At 52.0% G+C, this 19,160-nt stretch overlaps 1 protein-coding gene across 1 annotated transcript in view; it reads right to left on the bottom strand.

Moving 5' to 3' along the window:
- The window catches only part of e2f4 (E2F transcription factor 4), a 40,476-nt gene extending 31,367 nt beyond the window's left edge, over positions 1-9,109 (bottom strand). Inside the window, 1 exon segment of the mRNA XM_072518569.1 lies at positions 8,756-9,109. Coding sequence (XP_072374670.1) covers positions 8,756-9,103 — 348 coding nt within the window. The 5' untranslated portion in view covers positions 9,104-9,109.
- Positions 9,110-19,160: the final 10,051 nt, after the last annotated feature.

The raw sequence follows: 19,160 nt of genomic DNA on the forward strand, positions 1-19,160 counted from the left end.
CGTGAACAAGTCTGATAACAACACCCCCATCCCAGACAGAACCAATAGTCGAAGCAGAACAGCTAGTCCCCATTGTTAGGGTATAGTGGTACTGGTTACCACGGTGAATCGCTCTTATTCAGGTGAGGCATGATGGGACATTGGAAGACACTCCTCAGATATGCAATTCTATCGGCTCACTCACCCGACAGTTTTAACTGAATAGAGTTGCTTCAACGTAGTCAACAGCACTCACCACTACTGAAAATCTAATATATGCCCACCACACCCCCCCTCCTCCCCCCACCCAAAATCAGAGACCCACCCCAAACATACCCCTCCATCCAGCACGCTGTCCTTTTACACTCTCCAAATAAGGCTCAGTCCACCCAAACTCGAATACGCCCCAGTCCACCCAAATTATCTCTCCCTTGGGCCAAGCCCCAATCCCTCCAGTCTGGGCCTGGCCATCAAGCTCCCCGCAACCCCTTTCCCAGGGCCTTACCCCTCCCCTGCGAGTCCTGTCTAGCCACAGCCCGCCCCTCCCAGGAGTCCTGCCTATCCACCTACCTCATTCACATCATCTTAGGGTCCCTGCCTATCAGACCAATCCACCCATCCCTCCACCCTACTTCCTAGGGGACCAGCCTATTAGACCGCCCCCCTCCCTCGGGGACCTGCCCATCAGATTTCCCCCTCCACTAGTCTCCACCCTCCCCAGGCAACCTGCCTATCAGACCTGCCCCTCCACTAATCTCCACCCTCCCGAGGGGACCTGCCTATCAGACCCTCTCCCCTCCCTCCCCTCTGGGCTCAGCACATCGCTGTCACATGTCTCAAAGCTCTGAGCAAGGCCTGGGTTTGTCCCGTCATACCTAGCCCCTTGCACACAGTCATCGGGGTTTTGCTTATTTGAGTGGGCCAGGCACTCTGCTGCTAATTCCCGGAGGCCCTGTTAGAACACGGTTCACCAGAACACGGAGATCGGTATAATGTGGGGCCACCATCGACCCCCAAAAATAATTTCTACGAATGCCTAGGACAGAGACACCCACTTTAAAATAAAAATAATGAACAAAAGCCATTGAATTCTTTGGTTGACTTTACAGAGCACCTGCTTTATTCATTTATTTTGGAGGGCTGCACAAACTGTCTGGAAACGTATGCACTATTGGCTCTGGTGGAATTACGCTTAGACACCATGGGCCAGCTATGAACAAACCTGGTTTCACCCATAATGCTGTCCCTAGGCAAGGATCCTCTCAACTGGGCTGTGTTATAGCAGGGGGGGGGGGGGGGGGGGGGGGGGCTGATCTCAAACACAAAAACTCAGTTAACTCCTTTGGATGGATTATTTTAGGTGTAGTCACAAGAAACCGTTTTGAAGTGATACCTGATGTCTGACAGTGCGTGTCGGGCATATTGTTTGTGTGTGCTACAGCCAGGATGTTTTAGCACCGCCTGTCCTGGACCCTGCCAACAAGGTGCCCTTCAGCAGCGCACCACACCCCCTGCCCCAGTGGCACCCAACACATGGCCAGTTGCCCGCACCCCGGCATTTAGTTCTTCGTCGACTCCGTGAAGTCCCCTGCACCCAGGCAATTCGAAAAGTTACTCCCCGACTGTTTTAAATGCACCAATCAGGGAGCTGCAAAGTCCCACCAATCAGGGACCTGCTTTCGGGAGCAGGCAGCTGAAAAGAGGCGGGCAGCACAGGATTCCATCAACCACCTCAGTCACTCCTGACAGTGGGAACGACATTGATCTGATGCGCATTAAAACTGGACAGAGGCCATGAAGGCCTTAGTTCAGACAGGAGCCCAAATATTACCGACAGGACCACCAAACTAGCACTCGGCTGGACCTGAATGCAGTTCCCTAAGCAGGCCCAAGGTCTCCAAGCTTGCTTTCGCCATTTGAATCTTTTGATAATTTTGCAAAACACAACACTGCCATCAGATCACTGGGCACATGGTTGCACAGGTCACCCCAGAACAGCCCCACCGTGGAGCATTGTTCAAGATAACTCCAAGCTCCTATGTCCTCTGCCTTGCTCCCTCTCTGCCGAATCAGAAGAAATGCACATCCTATTTCAGATGACAGCAGTGTGTGTCTGGGCCAGACTCTCTTTCCAGGAGCACCACGGTCACTATTTCTCAGAGCCAGAACAAGCCACGTTGCCAACCACCGCAATCTCGCCAGCAAGCACGGCAGCCGCAGCACATTGCCACCTGCCAACCGCGCCCATTAACCTGCAGTAGCTTCACCCAAGCAGGGGCAGGTGGGCTTCACATCGGGGTTGAGGGCCCCAATTCTCCCTCTCCGCCATTTAAAAGACATTTCTATTAAACAGCAACTTCATCCAAAACACGCCATTGCTGGAAATGCAGCAGTCCTTAGTACGGCACCAGAGTGTCTGTCAGCGTACAGCGCAAACCTCTGGGATGCAGATTCAGTGAAGCCAAAAAAAACCGGGACCACCACCCCCACCGAAGATCGTGCATAACAACTGTCCACTGCTCATTTGCAAGAGGGTGTGAATCAACGGGACAGGCAGAAACAATGGTGTCCCTGGGCACCACGGCGGTGCAGTGGTTAGCACTGCTGTCTCACGGCACCGAGGACCTGGGTTCGAACCCGGCCCCGGGTCACTGTCCTTGTGCAGTTTGCACATTCTCCCCGTGTCTGCGTGGGTCTCACCCACACAACCCAAAACGATGCGCAGGGTAGGTAGATTGGCTACGTTGAATTGCGCCTTAATTGGGGAAAAAAGAATTGGGTACTCCACAAGATGGTGGCTGTGCTTCACGCTCTCCCTCCAAGTCCAAGCCTGGGACCGGCAGGAACAGTAACATGGTTTTTCGCTGAGCCGCCTGCCTGGGTGAAGTGTGACCAACAAGAGTGGGGGTGGTGCAGAGGAGGAAGGCTGGCAGAGCAGCGCCAACCACAACCCGAGGTTCACAATTCTGACGGCGGGGGAGGGGCAACATCGACCTGAAGATGGCGAAACGCAGAAACAGCTGACGGCTCCTGAACCGCCCCCCCCCCCCCCCCCCCCCCAATGCCGTCTTACACTTTGCCTTTACCATGAGTTGGCTGCCCAATGCCAACACAGGCTGGGACAATGTGCCACAGGCAATGACACGGCCAGGCAGCAACCAAATATTCCCACGCCAACTGCTAGTCAATCCCTGGCTCATTCCTAGTTAAATTAGGGGCCCCAGAAATACAGGGAAGGCTTGTTCGGCCTAGGGGAGAGGCCAATTGCCAGGGGGCACAGACTTAAGGTGATCGGTAGAAGGATTAGAGGGGACAGGAAAAACCTTTCCACCAGGGGAAGCTGGGCATCAGGGATTGGCTCCCTGTATTGGCAAGCAGCACAGTGGTTATCACTGCTGCCTCAGTGCCAGGGACCTGGTTCGATTCCGGCCCTGGGTGATTGTCTGTGTAGAGTTTGCATGTTTTCCCCATCGTGTCTGCAAGGATTTCCTCCGGGTGCTTCGGTTTCCTCCCACAGTCCAAAGATGTGCAGGTGAGGTTACGGAGCGAACGGGATAGGGCGGGGGTTTGGGCCTAGGTGGGGTGTGCTTTCGGAGGGTCAGTGCAGACTCGATGGGCCGAATGGCATCCTTCTGCACTGTCGGGATTCTATGGTAGAAACCCTCAATTCACTGAAAAGATATCTGGATCCGCACCTGAAGTTCTGTCACTGGCAAGGCTATGGCCCAGGTGCTGGAAGGTGGGATTAGAATGGGCAATTCATTTTTTTCCCCAGCCGGTGCAGACATGGGCTCAATGGCCTCTTTCTATTTTGTAACCATTCTACGGTTCATTTTCAGGGTGTGGGTGTCATGGGCAGGGTTAGCAATTATTGGCTGCCCAGCAGGTAGGGTGCTAAGGCACCATCATGAACTCATAGAATCATACAATTAATAGTGCAGAAGCAGGCCATTCGGCCCATTGAGTCTGCACCGTCCACTGGAAAGAGCATCCTACTTAAGCCCACACATCACCCTATCCCAGTAACCCCACCTTTTTTGGACACTAGGGGGCAATTTAGCATGGTCAATTCACTTAACCTGCACATCTTTGGACTGTGGGAGGAAACCAGAGCACCCGGAGGAAACCCACGCACACACGGGGAGAACACGCAGACTCCGCACAGACAGTGACCCAAGCTGGGAATCGAAACTGGAACCCTGAAGCCGTGAAGCAACAGTGCTAACTACTGCGCTACCCGTGTTTCAGTCCTTCCCACTGTGCCCTTAATCAGCCGTGTTGGGGGGGGGGGGTCTTACATCGCAAGATTGTGCGGCTTTGTGGACCACTTCAGAGGGTAATTTGGCATGGGACTGCAGTCACATGCAGGCCAGAGGAGGAAAGCATGGCAGGTTTTCTTCCCTCGAGGGCATCAGTTAGCTTCATGGCGTTTTTAAGTGACAAACAAACAGCTTCACTGATCAGGAATGGGAAAGTGCCGCAGATGTAGTTGTGACCCTAGGCTGGGGAGTGGGAAGGAAAGCTGATCACATCAGCCCAGGCCCCTTTCCAGTGTCCAGCCACTCTCACTAACCCAGTTGTTAGCACCTGCAACAGGTCCGGGAGCCTCACCTCCGGTCGAGTATATAAACAAAGAATCTGCACGAGACTCGTCGACGATTTGAGGTGGGAGGGATTCTGGAAGAATTGGACCGAATATCCCCAGGCGATCAACGCGCATTGTTCACATCAAGGAGCGGCTGCAAAGTAGTGGCGGCTGGGGTGGGGGTTATCCCTGACCTTTGAACCTTAACCCAGGCATCAGTCGGAGCAGAACGGCCAATTCAGAAAAACGCTGACGGAAACATCAATCGCAGAATGGGCTGCCCTGGTCTACGTCTGCGAAACAGGCCAGACTTCTCTGCTCCTGCACCCAGAGCGTGGCCCAAGGCACAGAGAGCCACACAGGAGGGAAGTGATTATCGCAAGGGAGTTCGGCCATCAGTAAGCAGCTTACTCACATAGATTACACCCCTGAAAGGAGAAAATAAAAGCTGTGCTGAAGCAATTACAGAAATTCGAAACGGCTGATAATTCACCTTTAATTACGGGTGTTCACAACATTAACAGGAGTTACAATGGGTCCAGAGGGTCAAAGGTGAAGGAATGCTCCGGATGGCATGAATGGAGTTCGCTATTCCACTCCCCAGGAACCCATGACACCCCCTTAATACTTTGTCACCTTTGACCCGCCAGGGCCATTTTCACTTCCTGACGGAAGATCATGAATGGAACAGGGCTCCCTCGCTGGTGACAGTGAGGCAGGACTGCAGAGGGCTGGGGATGTGTCGATGTGAAGGTCCCTCTGCTCAGCAGAAAGCACGCAGAGAGGGGCAGCACGGTGGCGCAGTGGGTTAGCACTGCAGCCTCACAGCGCTGAGGTCCCAGGTTCGATCCCAGCTCTGGGTCACTGTCCGTGTGGAGTTTGCACATTCTCCCTGTGTTTGTGTGGGTTTAGCCCCCACAACCCAAAATGTGCAGGGTAGGTGGATTGGCCATACTAAATTGGAAAAATGAATTGGGTACTCTAAAACATTTTTTTTAAAGCACGCAGAGATACAGGCACATCCAAAGGCACTGCCCCTGACAATCCCCCTCCCCGCCGCCCTCAAAGGTTGGCACACTGACAAAACACCCTCAAATAACAGCTGGAATCTAAACAGTCTTAGTGTGGCTGGCCAAGTTTAAAACATTGAGATGCTGTGAGCAACTTGAGCTTCATCCCCGAAGATTGAGAGGAGACCCCCCATTGTTTCAGAGTAACTACTGCCACCATCGTGTGAGCCAGTGGTATGGAGGCAGGCGTGAGACTTGTGGTTTCAAATCTAGAGTCTCCGGACTCAACACTAAAACCTCAGCAAAGTCGTCCCCCCCCCACCAAAGTGGCACAGGTATAGCCTTGTGTAACACCAATGCCAGTCACTGACAGTAGTGTGAGCTCCAGGAGTGATTAACGGAATCACTCAATTAGCTCCATTCCGGCTGTGAATTGCAGTCTCCCTGTATGTCACTCCGGTACGTAAAGAATCCCACCTTGATCCGCACCGACTTTCCTCAGTTCTAACCGCCGCGGGTCATTCACCCCAATGGGCAGGGAGCACTGGTAGGCCATCAAACTGTGAAGAGAATCAGGGCATAGCTCAAAACCGACACTGGAACGGAGCAGAGGAAAGCCTGGGTGATTCCGAATGCCACCCCCTGCTTTAAGCACCCTCGCCGCTGCCTCAGCTGGGATCAGCAAGGTGGGGACTGAAGCTCTTCAAGTACCGCAGTACAGGGGGTAATGCCTTGGAACAAACCGAATAACCTACAAATCCCAGGCCCAAAGAGAGAATGACAGTTTCTACAGGTCATTGGACAGGCTCGGTCACAGTTTCTTAAACTGTGCAAGGGTGGAGATCAGAATGTCAAATCTCAAAGATTAAATCAATCAAGGAACCTTAATGGGTTAACATCCCCCAAAATAGCAGTAAGAGAATGTTGCGGGGCCGCTGACTGTTCCTCCCAGGATACAATTCCCACCTTTCTCCTGATCTCCGGCCAAGAGCCACTCTCCGAAACAAGGGAGCTGTCCTCACCTGCAGGGTCCAGAAAAATTGACAGGCTATTCAACTGTATGAGCAGCACCTTAAGCATGAATGTCTTAACTGGACCCGCCCCCACCCCCCCCACCCCCCACCACCCCCCCCCCACACCCCCCCCACCCCCCCCACCCCCCCCCCCCCCCCCCCACCCCCCCCACCCCCCCCACCCCCCCCCCCCACCCCCCCCCCACCCCCCCCCCCACCCCCCCCCCCCCCCCCCCCCCGCATGTCTCCTTTCTCAGAGGACGCCCGGAACGGTGATGGAAGGGGAGACTGCACTACTGTCTTGTCTGAGACACAGTAGTTCAGCAGAGCTCAAGGACTGAACCGCTTGACCTCTGGGAAACTGTGTGTGGCACTGAACAATGCAACAAGCGGCACACCGCCAGAGCAACAGTGTGTGCGAGAGTGTGTGTTTTGTTGAACAGACTCCAGCATTGTTTCAGGCTCCGCCAAACCATGCAGCAAAGCGAAGGTCTACCTGCCTAGCCCGAGTTCAGTAACCGCTCTGACCTCATGGATTTCAGCAATGTCTCCGTGCGAGAGAACACAGCACCGGAGCCAGCAACAAGCACTATGTCCTGACAGGCACGGATGGGTCGGGTTCCTCTCTCCTTCAGTTTACTAGCATGTACAAGATAACATGCACTCGTGCCCCTCCCTGCAAATAAGTAGAGAGAGACACCACTGCAAATGGACACTTCAACTTTCCTCGATTCCCTCGCCTGATGATTCGACCTCCAGAATTCCCCTTCCCGCGATGCCTTAAAAATCAACAGATGCCATAAACATTTATCAAATGCTGAATGAAAAACCAAGAGGAGGGAAGAGGTGGATATTTAACTCGGGCTCTTTTGGGAGAGGTGGGGTATAGAAGAGAAAACGGGACCCTTAAAGCTTGAGACGGCAAATTTGGAATGAGCCACACAAAATTGTGCTCCCATTCAATAGGATTGTGGCTAATCTGACTAACCCCAACCCCACATTCCTGCCTACCCCCAATATCTTTCACCCATCCCACCCACAGATAATCAAGAATCTATCTGCCTCAAAAAAGTATTCAAAGACTCTGCTTCCACCCCCTTTTGAGAAATTGCTCACATCTGTCCTAAATGGGAAACCCCTTATTTTTAAACAGTGACCCCTAGGTCCAGATTCTCCCACAAGAGGATACATCCTCTCCACATCCACACCGTCAATACCCTTATATGGGTGCCTAAATGCTCAAACGGACCGGTAAGGGTCCTGCTGATTGGGGACGGGACGGGGGTAAACGGGAAGCAAGCTGCATCCCCATCCCAAACGTTGGGCTGTCACAGCCACTCTATCAGCTAGATCATATAGAGGAGGCAGAAAATAAATGGAGGTCGCTCGAATGCATGTGTGTCCCTCAAAACACAGGCAGGACACATGCTGATTGCTGGGGGGGGGGGGGGGAATCACAAGGCCAGCTCATCTAGTGTCTCAACTAAGGGCTGTATTTTTTTTTTGAGGGGGGGGGGGGTATGGGCAGCAGGAGGTGCAGCACGTGTTCACCCCCCCTCCTCCTCCCCACACACCGGGCTGTCGTTTGGAACGCGGAGACACTTTGGAACGCGGCCACTGTATCTTTTTGTGTCTCCGCGTTCCATCGCCTCCCTCGTGTTTCCTGTAACTCCGCGCCGGCCTGTGTCACTCTCCCTCCAGCCACCTTTCCGCTTCCTCTTGCCTCCCGGCTTCATTACACGCACACCCCCCTTTCCCAATTCCGATCGGATATCTCTACCCCCCCCCCCCCCCCCCCCTTGCCTCTCATCTTTCCCCTCACCCTCTTCCTTCCCTCCCTTGCCCCTCATCTTCCCCTCCCTTCGCCCCTCACTCTGTTCCCTCTCCCTTTGCCCCCACCCTCTCCCTTTGCCCCCACCCTCTCCCTTTGCCCCCACCCTCTCCCTTTGCCCCCACCCTCTCCCTTTGCCCCCACCCTCTCCCTTTGCCCCCACCCTCTCCCTTTGCCCCCACCCTCTCCCTTTGCCCCCACCCTCTCCCTTTGCCCCCACCCTCTCCCTTTGCCCCCACCCTCTCCCTTTGCCCCCACCCTCTCCCTTTGCCCCCACCCTCTCCCTTTGCCCCCACCCTCTCCCTTTGCCCCCACCCTCTCCTCCTCTATTTCTCACCACTTTCAGGTCGAGCACGCCGTCCTTGGCCTCCTGCAGCAGGGACACGAACTTGGTGGTGAGGAGCCCCAAGCTTTTCTCGTGTCTGCTTGGAGTCTGCGGTAGAGACTCGGCCATCTTTTCCTGCTCCTCTCTCTCTCTCTCTCTTTCGGTGTATTTTCTCTCTATCTGTATATATTTTCTCTCTCTCTGTCTGTAGCCGTTAGCAGCGCGCAGCACGCCGGGACTGATTTGAAACTGGGAGCAAACAGCAGCCCCGGCTCCGGCCAAGGGGGTGTCTGCAAAGGGCAACGCTCCGCACAAGACGCAAAATGTATATCTTGTATGTGCAGCTGCTCGCTGCTGCATGAGGGAGCGTCTGCAAAAGGAGGAGAAAAACCCAAATCACCCCGCAGCCAGCAGGAAACTTGCCTGGCCGACTTAGGGAGCGTCTGTTAAAAGGCGGCACCTGCAGGAAACGCAAGGGAGCGTCTCCAAGAGGCAACACTAAAAGAGGGTGAGAGGTGGAAATTATGTTCCTGGGAAGGCTCACCAAACTCACCACAAATAATGGGACGGAAAGGATGGGTTGGAATGCCGAGGTGGCCCAAACCTCATGTAGCAGATTTGTAGTCCCACAGGTGGTTATGGTTCAGGGAGCATCCACAAACAGGAAAGCTCCAGGAACTGCAGGATGGGTTAGGGAGCGTTTGCAAAAGTTGGCATTTAGAGCAAACCGTTAGAAGCATTTGTAAGTGAGGACACATACATGGAGTACTGTGCATGGGAAAGCACATAGGTTAGGAACCATCGACTTCCGGTTGCGGCGATGCCCAGCTAAGCCGCACGTTTCGGCGGCTCCAGCTCAAAAGGACCTTCGGGCTCTTTTAAGAGCCCCAACGGGGAATTTTTCCAGGACAAAACCCGGTGTGGGGTGAGTTAACAGGGAGTCCCCCCCAACGAAAGAGAAAAATATCGGAGGTGGCGGCTACATCGCGAGGAATCCTCGACGATAGGGACAGGAGGAAAAAATAAGCAAGATGGCGGTGGAGAAAGCCCAGGCGACATGGGGGCCCGATCAAGACGAATTCTTAAGACGGTGTGTGGAGCTACTTAAGAAGGAGGTGCTGACCCCGATGTTACAGGCAATTGAGGGGCTTAAGGAGGCACAAAGGACCCAGGAGACGGAGCTCCGCGTGGTGGAGCAGAAGGTTACGGATAATGAAGACGAGATCCTGGGCCTGGCGGTCAAAACACAGACTCATGAGGCGCTCCGCAAAAAGTGCATTGAAAGGATTGAGGCCCTAGAAAACAGAGCATGAAGGAAGACCCTTCGGATCCTGGGTCTCCCCGAGGGAGTGGAAGGAGCGGACTGCGGGGCTTACGTGAGCACGATGCTAAGCTCGCTGATGGGAACTGAGGCCCCTTCGGGCCCCTTAGAAGTGGAGGGGGCGCATCGGGTCCCTGCGAGGAGACCAAAGGCGGGAGAACCACCTAGGGCGGCAATCGTGCAGTTTCACCTCTTTAATGATAGAGAAGTGGTTCTGAGATGGGCCAAAAAGGTACGGAGTAGTAGATGGGAGAACGCAGTGGTACGGGTGTACCAGGATTGGAGTGCGAGTTTTAATCGAGCCAAGGATGTGCTACACAAGAAGAAGGTGAAGTTCGGGATGCTGCAGCCGGCGCGACTATGGGTCACGTACCAGGAGAGACATCATTACTTCGAAACGGCGGAAGAAGCATGGACCTTTATTAAAGACGAGAAACTGGATCGGAACTGAGCGACTGATATTAGAGAGAAATGTTACTGTCGATGTATATAGAGATGTAAATTGGGAAGGGGGGGACACTAAGAAATGTGGGCGCCGGTGGGGGGAAAGAAGAGACATAGGCGGAGAATGGAGAGGGAGCTGCGCCATAAGGGGCGGGACAGCTACAGAGAATATGGAGCCTACTGTCCTTGTTCCCGCGCCAGAAAGGTGATGGCGGGAAGATGGGCGCAAGGTAGATGGGAGTTCCCCACACGGGGGGGGTCAAGGAGTGAGCGGGAGAAGCCGGGGTCAGTTGAAGTCAGCTGACTTTCGGAAGTAACATGGGGGGAGCAATCATGCTAGATGGGGATCTGGCGGGGTGGGGGGGGGATAACTGGGTTGCTGCTGCAGAAATCAAAGGGGAACTGGCTAAAGAAAGGGTGGTCGGGGCTGGAATGCACCACCTGGGGAACGAGTGGGAGCGCGGAATCGGGACGTGGGACTGGCCTAGAGAGGGGGATGGCTAGTCGACGCGGGAAGGGGGCAGGTAGCCCCCCAGTGCGGCTGATCACGTGGAACGTGAGAGGCCTAAATGGACCGATTAAAAGGGCCCGAGTGTTCGCGCACTTGAAAGGACTGAGGGCAGACGTGGCTATGCTTCAGGAGATGCACCTGAAGGTGGCGGACCAAGTTAGGTTAAGGAAAGGATGGGTGGGACAGGTGTTCCATTCAGGGCTGGATGCAAAGAATAGAGGGGTGGCCATACTGGTGGGGAAACGGGTATTATTCGAAGCTAGGAGCATTGTAGCAGATAGTGGAGGCAGATATGTGATGGTGAGTGGCAGACTGGAGGGAATGGAGGTCGTGTTGGTTAACGTATATGCCCCGAATTGGGATGATGCGGGATTCATGAAGCGGATGCTGGGACGTATACCGGACCTGGAGGTAGGAAACTTGATAATGGGGGGAGACTTCAACACCGTGCTGGACCCAGGGTTAGATAGATCCAGATCTAGGACCGGAAGAAGGCCGGCAGAGGCCAAGGTGCTTAAGGGGTTTATGGACCAAATGGGGGGAGTGGATCCATGGCGATTTGTTAGACTGAAGGCCAAGGAGTTCTCCTTCTTCTCCCATGTTCACAAGGTGTACTCCCGGATAGATTTTTTTGTTTTGGGAAGGTCGTTGATCTCGAGGGTGGGAGAAACTGAGTATTCAGCCATAGCTATCTCGGATCATGCCCCACATTGGGTGGACCTGGAACTAGGAGAGGAGAGGGAGCAGCGTGCACTCTGGCGACTAGATGTGGGATTGTTGGCGGATGAGGGAGTCTGTGGAAGGGTGCGGGGATGCATCGAGAGATACCTGGAGGCCAATGACGACGGGGAGGTCCGAGTGGGAGTGGTATGGGAAGCACTAAAGGCGGTGGTCAGAGGAGAGATGATCTCCATCAGGGCCCACAAATGGAAAACAGAGGCCAAGGAAAGGGAAAGATTACTGGGGGAGATTTTAAGGGTGGACAAAGAATATGCGGAGACCCCGGAGGTGGGACTGTACAGGGAGAGACGACGACTCCAGACGGAGTTCGACCTTCTGACCACTAGGAGGGCGGACGTGCAGTGGAGGAAGGCACAGGGGATGAGATATGAATATGGGGAAAAGGCTAGTCGCCTGTTGGCCCATCAGCTGCGAAAGAGGACAGCGGCGAGGGAGATAGGGGGAATTAGAGACGAAAAGGGAGCTACGGTGCGAAGAGCAGGGAAGATAAACAAGGTGTTTAAGACCTTTTACGAAAGACTTTATAGGTCCCAACCCCCGGAGGGAAAAGAGGAGATGCGGCAGTTTTTGGACCAATTAAGGTTCCCGAGGGTGGAGGAGCAGGAGGTGGAAGGCCTGGGGGCACCAATTGGGGTGGACGAGGTTACCAAGGGGCTGGGGAACATGCAGGCAGGGAAGGCCCCGGGACCAGATGGGTTCCCGGTGGAATTTTATAGAAAATATGTGGACTTGCTGGCCCCGCTGTTGGTGAGGACTTTTAACGAGGCCAGGGAAGGGGGGACTTTACCCCCGACAATGTCGGAGGCGACGATATCGCTAATTTTGAAGCGGGATAAAGATCCGCTGCAGTGCGGGTCCTATAGGCCTATTTCACTACTAAATGTGGACGCCAAATTGCTAGCAAAGGTGCTGGCATCGAGGATAGAGGACTGTGTCCCAGGGGTGGTGCACGAAGACCAGACAGGATTCGTAAAGGGGAGACAACTAAATGTCAACGTGCGACGGCTATTAGGGGTGATAATGATGCCCCCAGCAGAGGGGGAGGCAGAGATAGTGGCGGCAATGGATGCAGAGAAGGCATTTGATAGGGTGGAGTGGGAGTATCTATGGGAGGTGCTGAGGAGGTTCGGGTTCGGGGACGGGTTTGTCAGCTGGGTTAAACTCCTCTATGGGGCCCCAACGGCAAGTGTGGTCACGGGTCGGCAAAGATCGGAGTATTTCCGACTAAACAGGGGAACAAGACAGGGATGCCCGCTATCTCCATTACTGTTTGCGTTGGCAATTGAACCACTGGCCATGGTGCTGAGAGACTCCAGAAAATGGAGAGGGGTGATTAGAGGGGGAGAAGAACACCGAGTGTCACTCTACGTGGATGACCTACTGTTGTATGTGACGGACCCAGTGGGGGGGATGACAGAGGTCATGCAGATATTGAGGGAGTTCGGAGATTTCTCGGGATATAGGCTTAACATGGGGAAGAGTGAACTTTTCGTGATACACCCTGGGGACCAGAGTAGAGGGATAGGTGGCCTGCCTTTAAGGAGAGTGGAAAGAAACTTTCGATCCCTGGGGATTCAGATAGCCAGGAGCTGGGAAACCTTGCACAGACTTAATCTGACACGACTGGTGGAACAAATGGAAAAGGACTTCAAGAGGTGGGACATGCAGCCACTGTCGCTGGCGGGTAGAGTGCAGGCAATTAAGATGATGCTCCTCCCCAGGTTCCTATTTGTATTCCAATGTCTCCCTATACTGATCACTAAGGCCTTCTTTAAAAAAATAGACAGGAGCATCACGAGCTTCATGTGGGCAGGGAAAGTTCCGAGGGTTAAGGAGGGGGTTCTTACAACGTAGTAGAGACAAAGGGGGACTTTGTCGAATTTGGGCGACTACTACTGGGCCGCCAATGTGGCGATGATCCGTAAATGGATGATAGAGGGAGAGGGAGCGGCGTGGAAAAGATTAGAGAGAAAGTCCTGTAAAGGGACGCATCTAGAGGTGCTGGTGACGGCGCCACTACCGTTCTCACCAAAACAAATTACCACGAACCCAGTGGTGGCGGCAACATTAAATATTTGAGGGCAATGGAGGGCGACAGAGAGGTGTGCTGGGAGCCTTGGTGGGGTCCCCAATTAGGAACAACCATAGGTTTGCCCCAGGGAGGATGGATGGAGGATTCCAGAGCTGGCACCAGCTGGGAATTAGGAGGCTGGGAGATTTATTTCTAGACGGGACGTTTGTGAGTTTGGAAGCGTTGGAGGAAAAGTATAAGCTGCTCCGGGGAATTTTTTTTAGGTATATGCAGGTGAGGGCGTTCACAAGACAACAGGTGAGGGAATTTCCATTGCTCCCGACGCAGGGGATCCAGGATAGAATGCTCTCGGGGGTGTGGGTCGGGGAGGGCAAGGTGTCAGAAATATACCGAGAGATGAGAGAAGAGGGGGAGGAGCTGGTGAGCGAACTGAAAAGAAAGTGGGAAGAAGAGCTCGGGAGGAGATTGAGGAGGGTTTGTGGGCTGATGCCCTAAGCAGGGTAAATTCCTCTTCCTCGTGTGCCAGGCTTAGCCTGATTCAATTTAAGGTGCTACATAGAGCACACATAACGGGAGCAAGGTTGAGCAGGTTCTTCGGAGTGGAGGACAAGTGTGGGAGGTGCGGCTGAAGCCCGCAAACCACACGCATATGTTTTGGTTGTGCTCGGCACTAGAGGGGTATTGGAGGGGAGTGACGGGAGTGATTTCGAAGGTGGTGAAGGTCCGGGTCAAACCAGGCTGGGGGTTAGCTTTATTTGGAGTTGCGGATGAGCCGGGAGGTACAGGAGGCGAAAGAGGCCGATGTCGTGGTCTTTGCGTCCCTAGTAGCCCGGCGTAGGATTTTACTCATGTGGAAGGAAGCGAAACCCCCCGGACTGGAGGCCTGGATAAACGATATGGCGGGGTTCATAAAACTGGAGCAGATTAAGTTTGCACTGAGAGGATCGGCTCAAGGGTTCACCAGACGGTGGCAACCGTTCCTCGACTACCTAGCGGAACGTTAGAGGGAAGATAGATGACCAGCAGCAGCAACCCAAGGGGGGGGGCGGGGAGAGGGGGGGAGGGGAAAGTTTCATTTTATGTTATTGGGTTAGTTTACTATGTTAGTTAGTTACTCTTTATTAGATTGTAGTTATCATGTTACTTGTACTGTTAAATTTTCTTTATGTTTGATGTGTAAGGGGAAAGATTGTGAATGAAAAATTTCAATAAAATATATTTTTAAAAAAAAAAGGTTAGGAACCATCCCAGAAAGGACAGGGTTTTTTTTGGTGGGGGTGACTGGGAGGTTATACAACAAAAATGTACTTATATAGCACCTTTTAAAATAGTGAAACACCCGTCACATGAGCGTTACCAGACAAGAGTACACAACAAGATTATAAATGGAAGGGACCTGACAAACAGCCTGGAAATCCAATCGATATCTTGAGAGATGAAAGCAAATTACTGCAGATGCTGGGAATCTGAAACAAAAACATAAAATGGCGGACAATCCCAGCAGGTCTGACAGCATCTGTGGAGAGAGAAGAGAGCTACATATCAAGTCAGGATGACTCTTTGTCAAAAGCTGGTGCAATGCCTTGAGAGCTGGCAGGATAATTTGCAAGTAATGGCATCATGGTTATAGTCAGCACACAGGAGGAGTTTCATGGTGGACTGGTTTTCTCCACTCCGCCCCATCATGCTGCCTCCTCAGAGGCTGTTAGAGCCGTGAGAAATCAGTCAAAGTTTCATTGGAATTCGAGGGCGCAGGTGGCGAAAGCATGCTGATTAATTTTCACACTGATATCTGACACAGCCTGTGTCTGTGTGAGTGAAGTATGGAGCTTGGGAGTCATGGAAAGGTCAAGCACGGGACAACCAAAATTTGAAAGTGGCCAAAGCCACCTCCAGGTCTTTTTCAGAGCATCACTAAATATTTTGCACATTCTCTGTTTGCCCAGGAACTCTCTCCAGCTTCCTCAATGTGACCCATGGTCTTTTTTCTTTTGGAGAACTATGCAGGATCAATGGAGAGCCATTCATCATAGCCTGCAAATTTGTTCTTCTCAAGTATTTATCCAATTCGCTTTTGATAGTTATTACTAAATCTGCTTCCATCCCAGCTTTCAGGCAGCACATTACAGATCCCAACAACTCATCGTGTATAAGGAAATATCTGCAGATCTACTCCACCTTCCATCTTCTGCCAAACACCTTAAATCTGTCCCCTCTGCTTCCCAACCCTCCTGCTATTGCAAACAGTTTCTTCTTATTTATTCTATTGAAAGCCTTTAACTTTTGAATGCCTCTATTGAGTCTCCGCTTAACCTTTTCCTAACAGAGTAAAATGCCCCCCCCCCCCCCCCCCCCCACCCCCACCCCCCACGACCCCAGTTCTCTAGCTTCTCCCCTCTTTTTGAACCAATTTAAAATGTGCCCCTGCTTGTCCCTCCCACAGTCACTGACACTTGCTGGGGAATGAGCTCCAACCTCTTGAACAACTGACTGCTCGCTCAGGTGTGGGACCCACCAAGTGCCTTACATTTTATAAAGTACCTTTGAAGGCATAGCTGGTGTTGTAATTCCGAAGATGCGGCAGTCAGTTTTCACAAAGCAAGCTTCGACAATAGCAAGGTGACAACGAATGGATAATCTGTTCTTAACTTATAACTGAGGGATAAACATTGAGGAGGGCGCCCCTGCTCACCATCGATAGCGCTTTCAGCTATTTTATTACCATCTTAGAGGGGAGACGGCCTGAGTTTGATATCTCCTGTAACAATGCAACACCCTCTCAGTGAATTGGGTGTCTCATTGTCTCTCTTGGTCTGTTTCACAGTGAGCCAAATTAATCTTCAGGGAATGTCCAAAACAGTCGCGTATCTACTGCTGATTGCTGATCAAGGTGAAGGATATTAATGTCAATTGGGTCTATTCTCTATGTTTAACACACAATGTCTGCAAGTGCCATTATAGGATGGGTTGTATGTTGGGTAAACCTCTTGGCTATTGCAGCATTCTTTCCTGCTACCTCTCTTCTGTGGTGTAACTCGTTGGCCCTTGGCCTCTGACGGGCCACAGGTTCTGCTCATCCTGACTGAGCCAATGTATTTCCTGCAATGGCATGCTAGCTTCACCCTCGGATGATCAAAATGCTCCAGGGTTCAACCCTTGTTCCTCATCTAGATGCTGTCTCTTGTCCACATTATTCATCATCATATCTATGCTGATGATACTCCGTTGCCACTCTTGGTTCCACCTCTTGTTGCCCTTGATGTCCAAATATCTGTCCAGCATCAAAATCATGGTTGAGTCTGAATTCTGGAGCTTAGTATTGGAAAATTAAAAACCATCATCTTCTACCACCACCTCCAAATCTTGATCCCATTTTCTATGAGATTGTTGGTTTAAGCTCAACCCAATGATATTCTGGTGTTCTTGGCTGATCCAAGTGAGGCTATGAATCTCACATCTTATCTAACCTTGCTTACTTCCACTTTCAAAATATTGTTCTTTTCTGGCCCTGACTCAGCTCCAAAACTTTAGAATCATAAAATCCCTACAGTACAAAAGGAGGCCATTCGGCCCATCAAATCTCACCGAGCTGCCAAAAGAGTACCCTACCTAAGTCCACTGCCTCACCCTATCCCCGTAACCCCACCTAACCTGCACATCTTTGGACACTAAGAGGTAATTTAACATGGCCAATCCACCCAACCCGCACATCTTTGAACATTTTCATGTCTTTCTCACCTCCATCTCCAACGTCTCCGGGACCCTCTCTTCACACTTTCCAAAGTTCCTAGCTCCATAAACACTTAACTCATCCAAAATCTGCCACCAGCAACTTAACTTGCAAAAGAAAAACCTCACTCACCTACCTTCCTTTTCCCACCTCTATTGGCTTCCCATCTCTGTTTATCAACCATAAATGTTTTATTTCCAACTTTATATCCTACCATGATTTTGTTCCTCGCTACCTCTGCAATCCCCTCCAACCCTACATCACCCACTGCCCCTGTGCTGGTCAACTGTGAGTTCATCTCCCCCTCTCGCCCCTTCCACGATAAGCATGTTGGACATGGAAATGACTGGTACTGGTCCAAATTGGAATTCCATTTTAAGGTATATTAAACCAGTTTGGACTAGTATCAGTCATTTACCCATTTTCTATCGGATTTTCCTTCTCCATAATCCCCTGTGCCTCATTGAACCTCTTCACCATCTTCAAAGTCTCCTTGAAACTTAACTCCTCAAAACAATTTTCAGCCATATTTCCCAAGCCATCTTTCCTCTTTGGAATTTTTCACACGAGTTATTCGGGTCTGGAATGCACTGCTTGGCAGTGCGGTGGAGGCGGTTTGAATCGTGGCGTTCAAGAGGACGTTGTATGATAGGTTAGGTGGATTGAACATGGTCAATGCACAGGGTTACGGGAATAGAGCAAGGGAATGGGATTGGCAGGAGTGCTCTTTCGGAGGCAGGAGGTTTAGGAGGGATGTGAGGAAAAACCTTTTATCCAGAGGGTGGTGATGGTCTGGAATGCACTACCTGGGAGGGTGGTAGAGGCGGGTTGCCTCACATCCTTTAAAAAGTACCTGGATGAGCACTTGGCGTGTCATAGCATTCAAGGCTATGGACCAAGTGCTCTAAATGGGATCAGATACATCAGGTGTTTTTCACATGTCGGGGCAGACAGGATGGGCCGAAGGGCCTCTTCTGCACTGTGCGATTCTGTGATGGGCCAAATAGTCTCCTTCTGCACTGTAGCGATTCAATGATTACTTGAATAGAAACAATGTGCAGGGGTATGGGTAAAAGGCAAGGGATTGGCACTGAGTCATGATGCTTGTTTGAGGAGCCGATGTTAACACAATATGCTGAATGGTGTCCTTCGGCGCCAAGACAATTCTGTGATTCAGGAACTGACCCACCAATGTTGAAGAACCTGCCACATTAATGCTGACGTACAATGTAACTGTTCAACTCTGTCCTGACCATTTCAGCCCATTGAGCCCATGTGCCACTTCTCCAATCGCCCACCACCTTTGCCGGATTGCCAGGTTTGTGCCAAGCAAGTAGTAAATTGTGGATGGATCAGTGGAACTAAACTCAATGGTGATGCACCATCAATAACCACGAGACGAAATGGTGAACAATTGAGGCTTTATTGCGCTAGATGTTAAGCCTCCTGCAGCTGGAACCAGAATGGAGGCAGCGCAGGAGAGTGCACACTTTTATACAGAGCCTGCTGGGTGGAGCCAGCAGGCCGGGGTTTACTGTATTGACTGTAGTACAGTGGCAGTACCGTAATACACGTAATGTGTAACCAGTGGTGTTTACCACGTTCATCCCCTGTTTAAAAAAAGATTCCAGCGGGGGT

Source organism: Scyliorhinus torazame, chromosome 10 (assembly GCF_047496885.1).
Source record: "Scyliorhinus torazame isolate Kashiwa2021f chromosome 10, sScyTor2.1, whole genome shotgun sequence".
In the NCBI taxonomy this organism is placed as follows: Eukaryota; Metazoa; Chordata; class Chondrichthyes; order Carcharhiniformes; family Scyliorhinidae; genus Scyliorhinus; species Scyliorhinus torazame.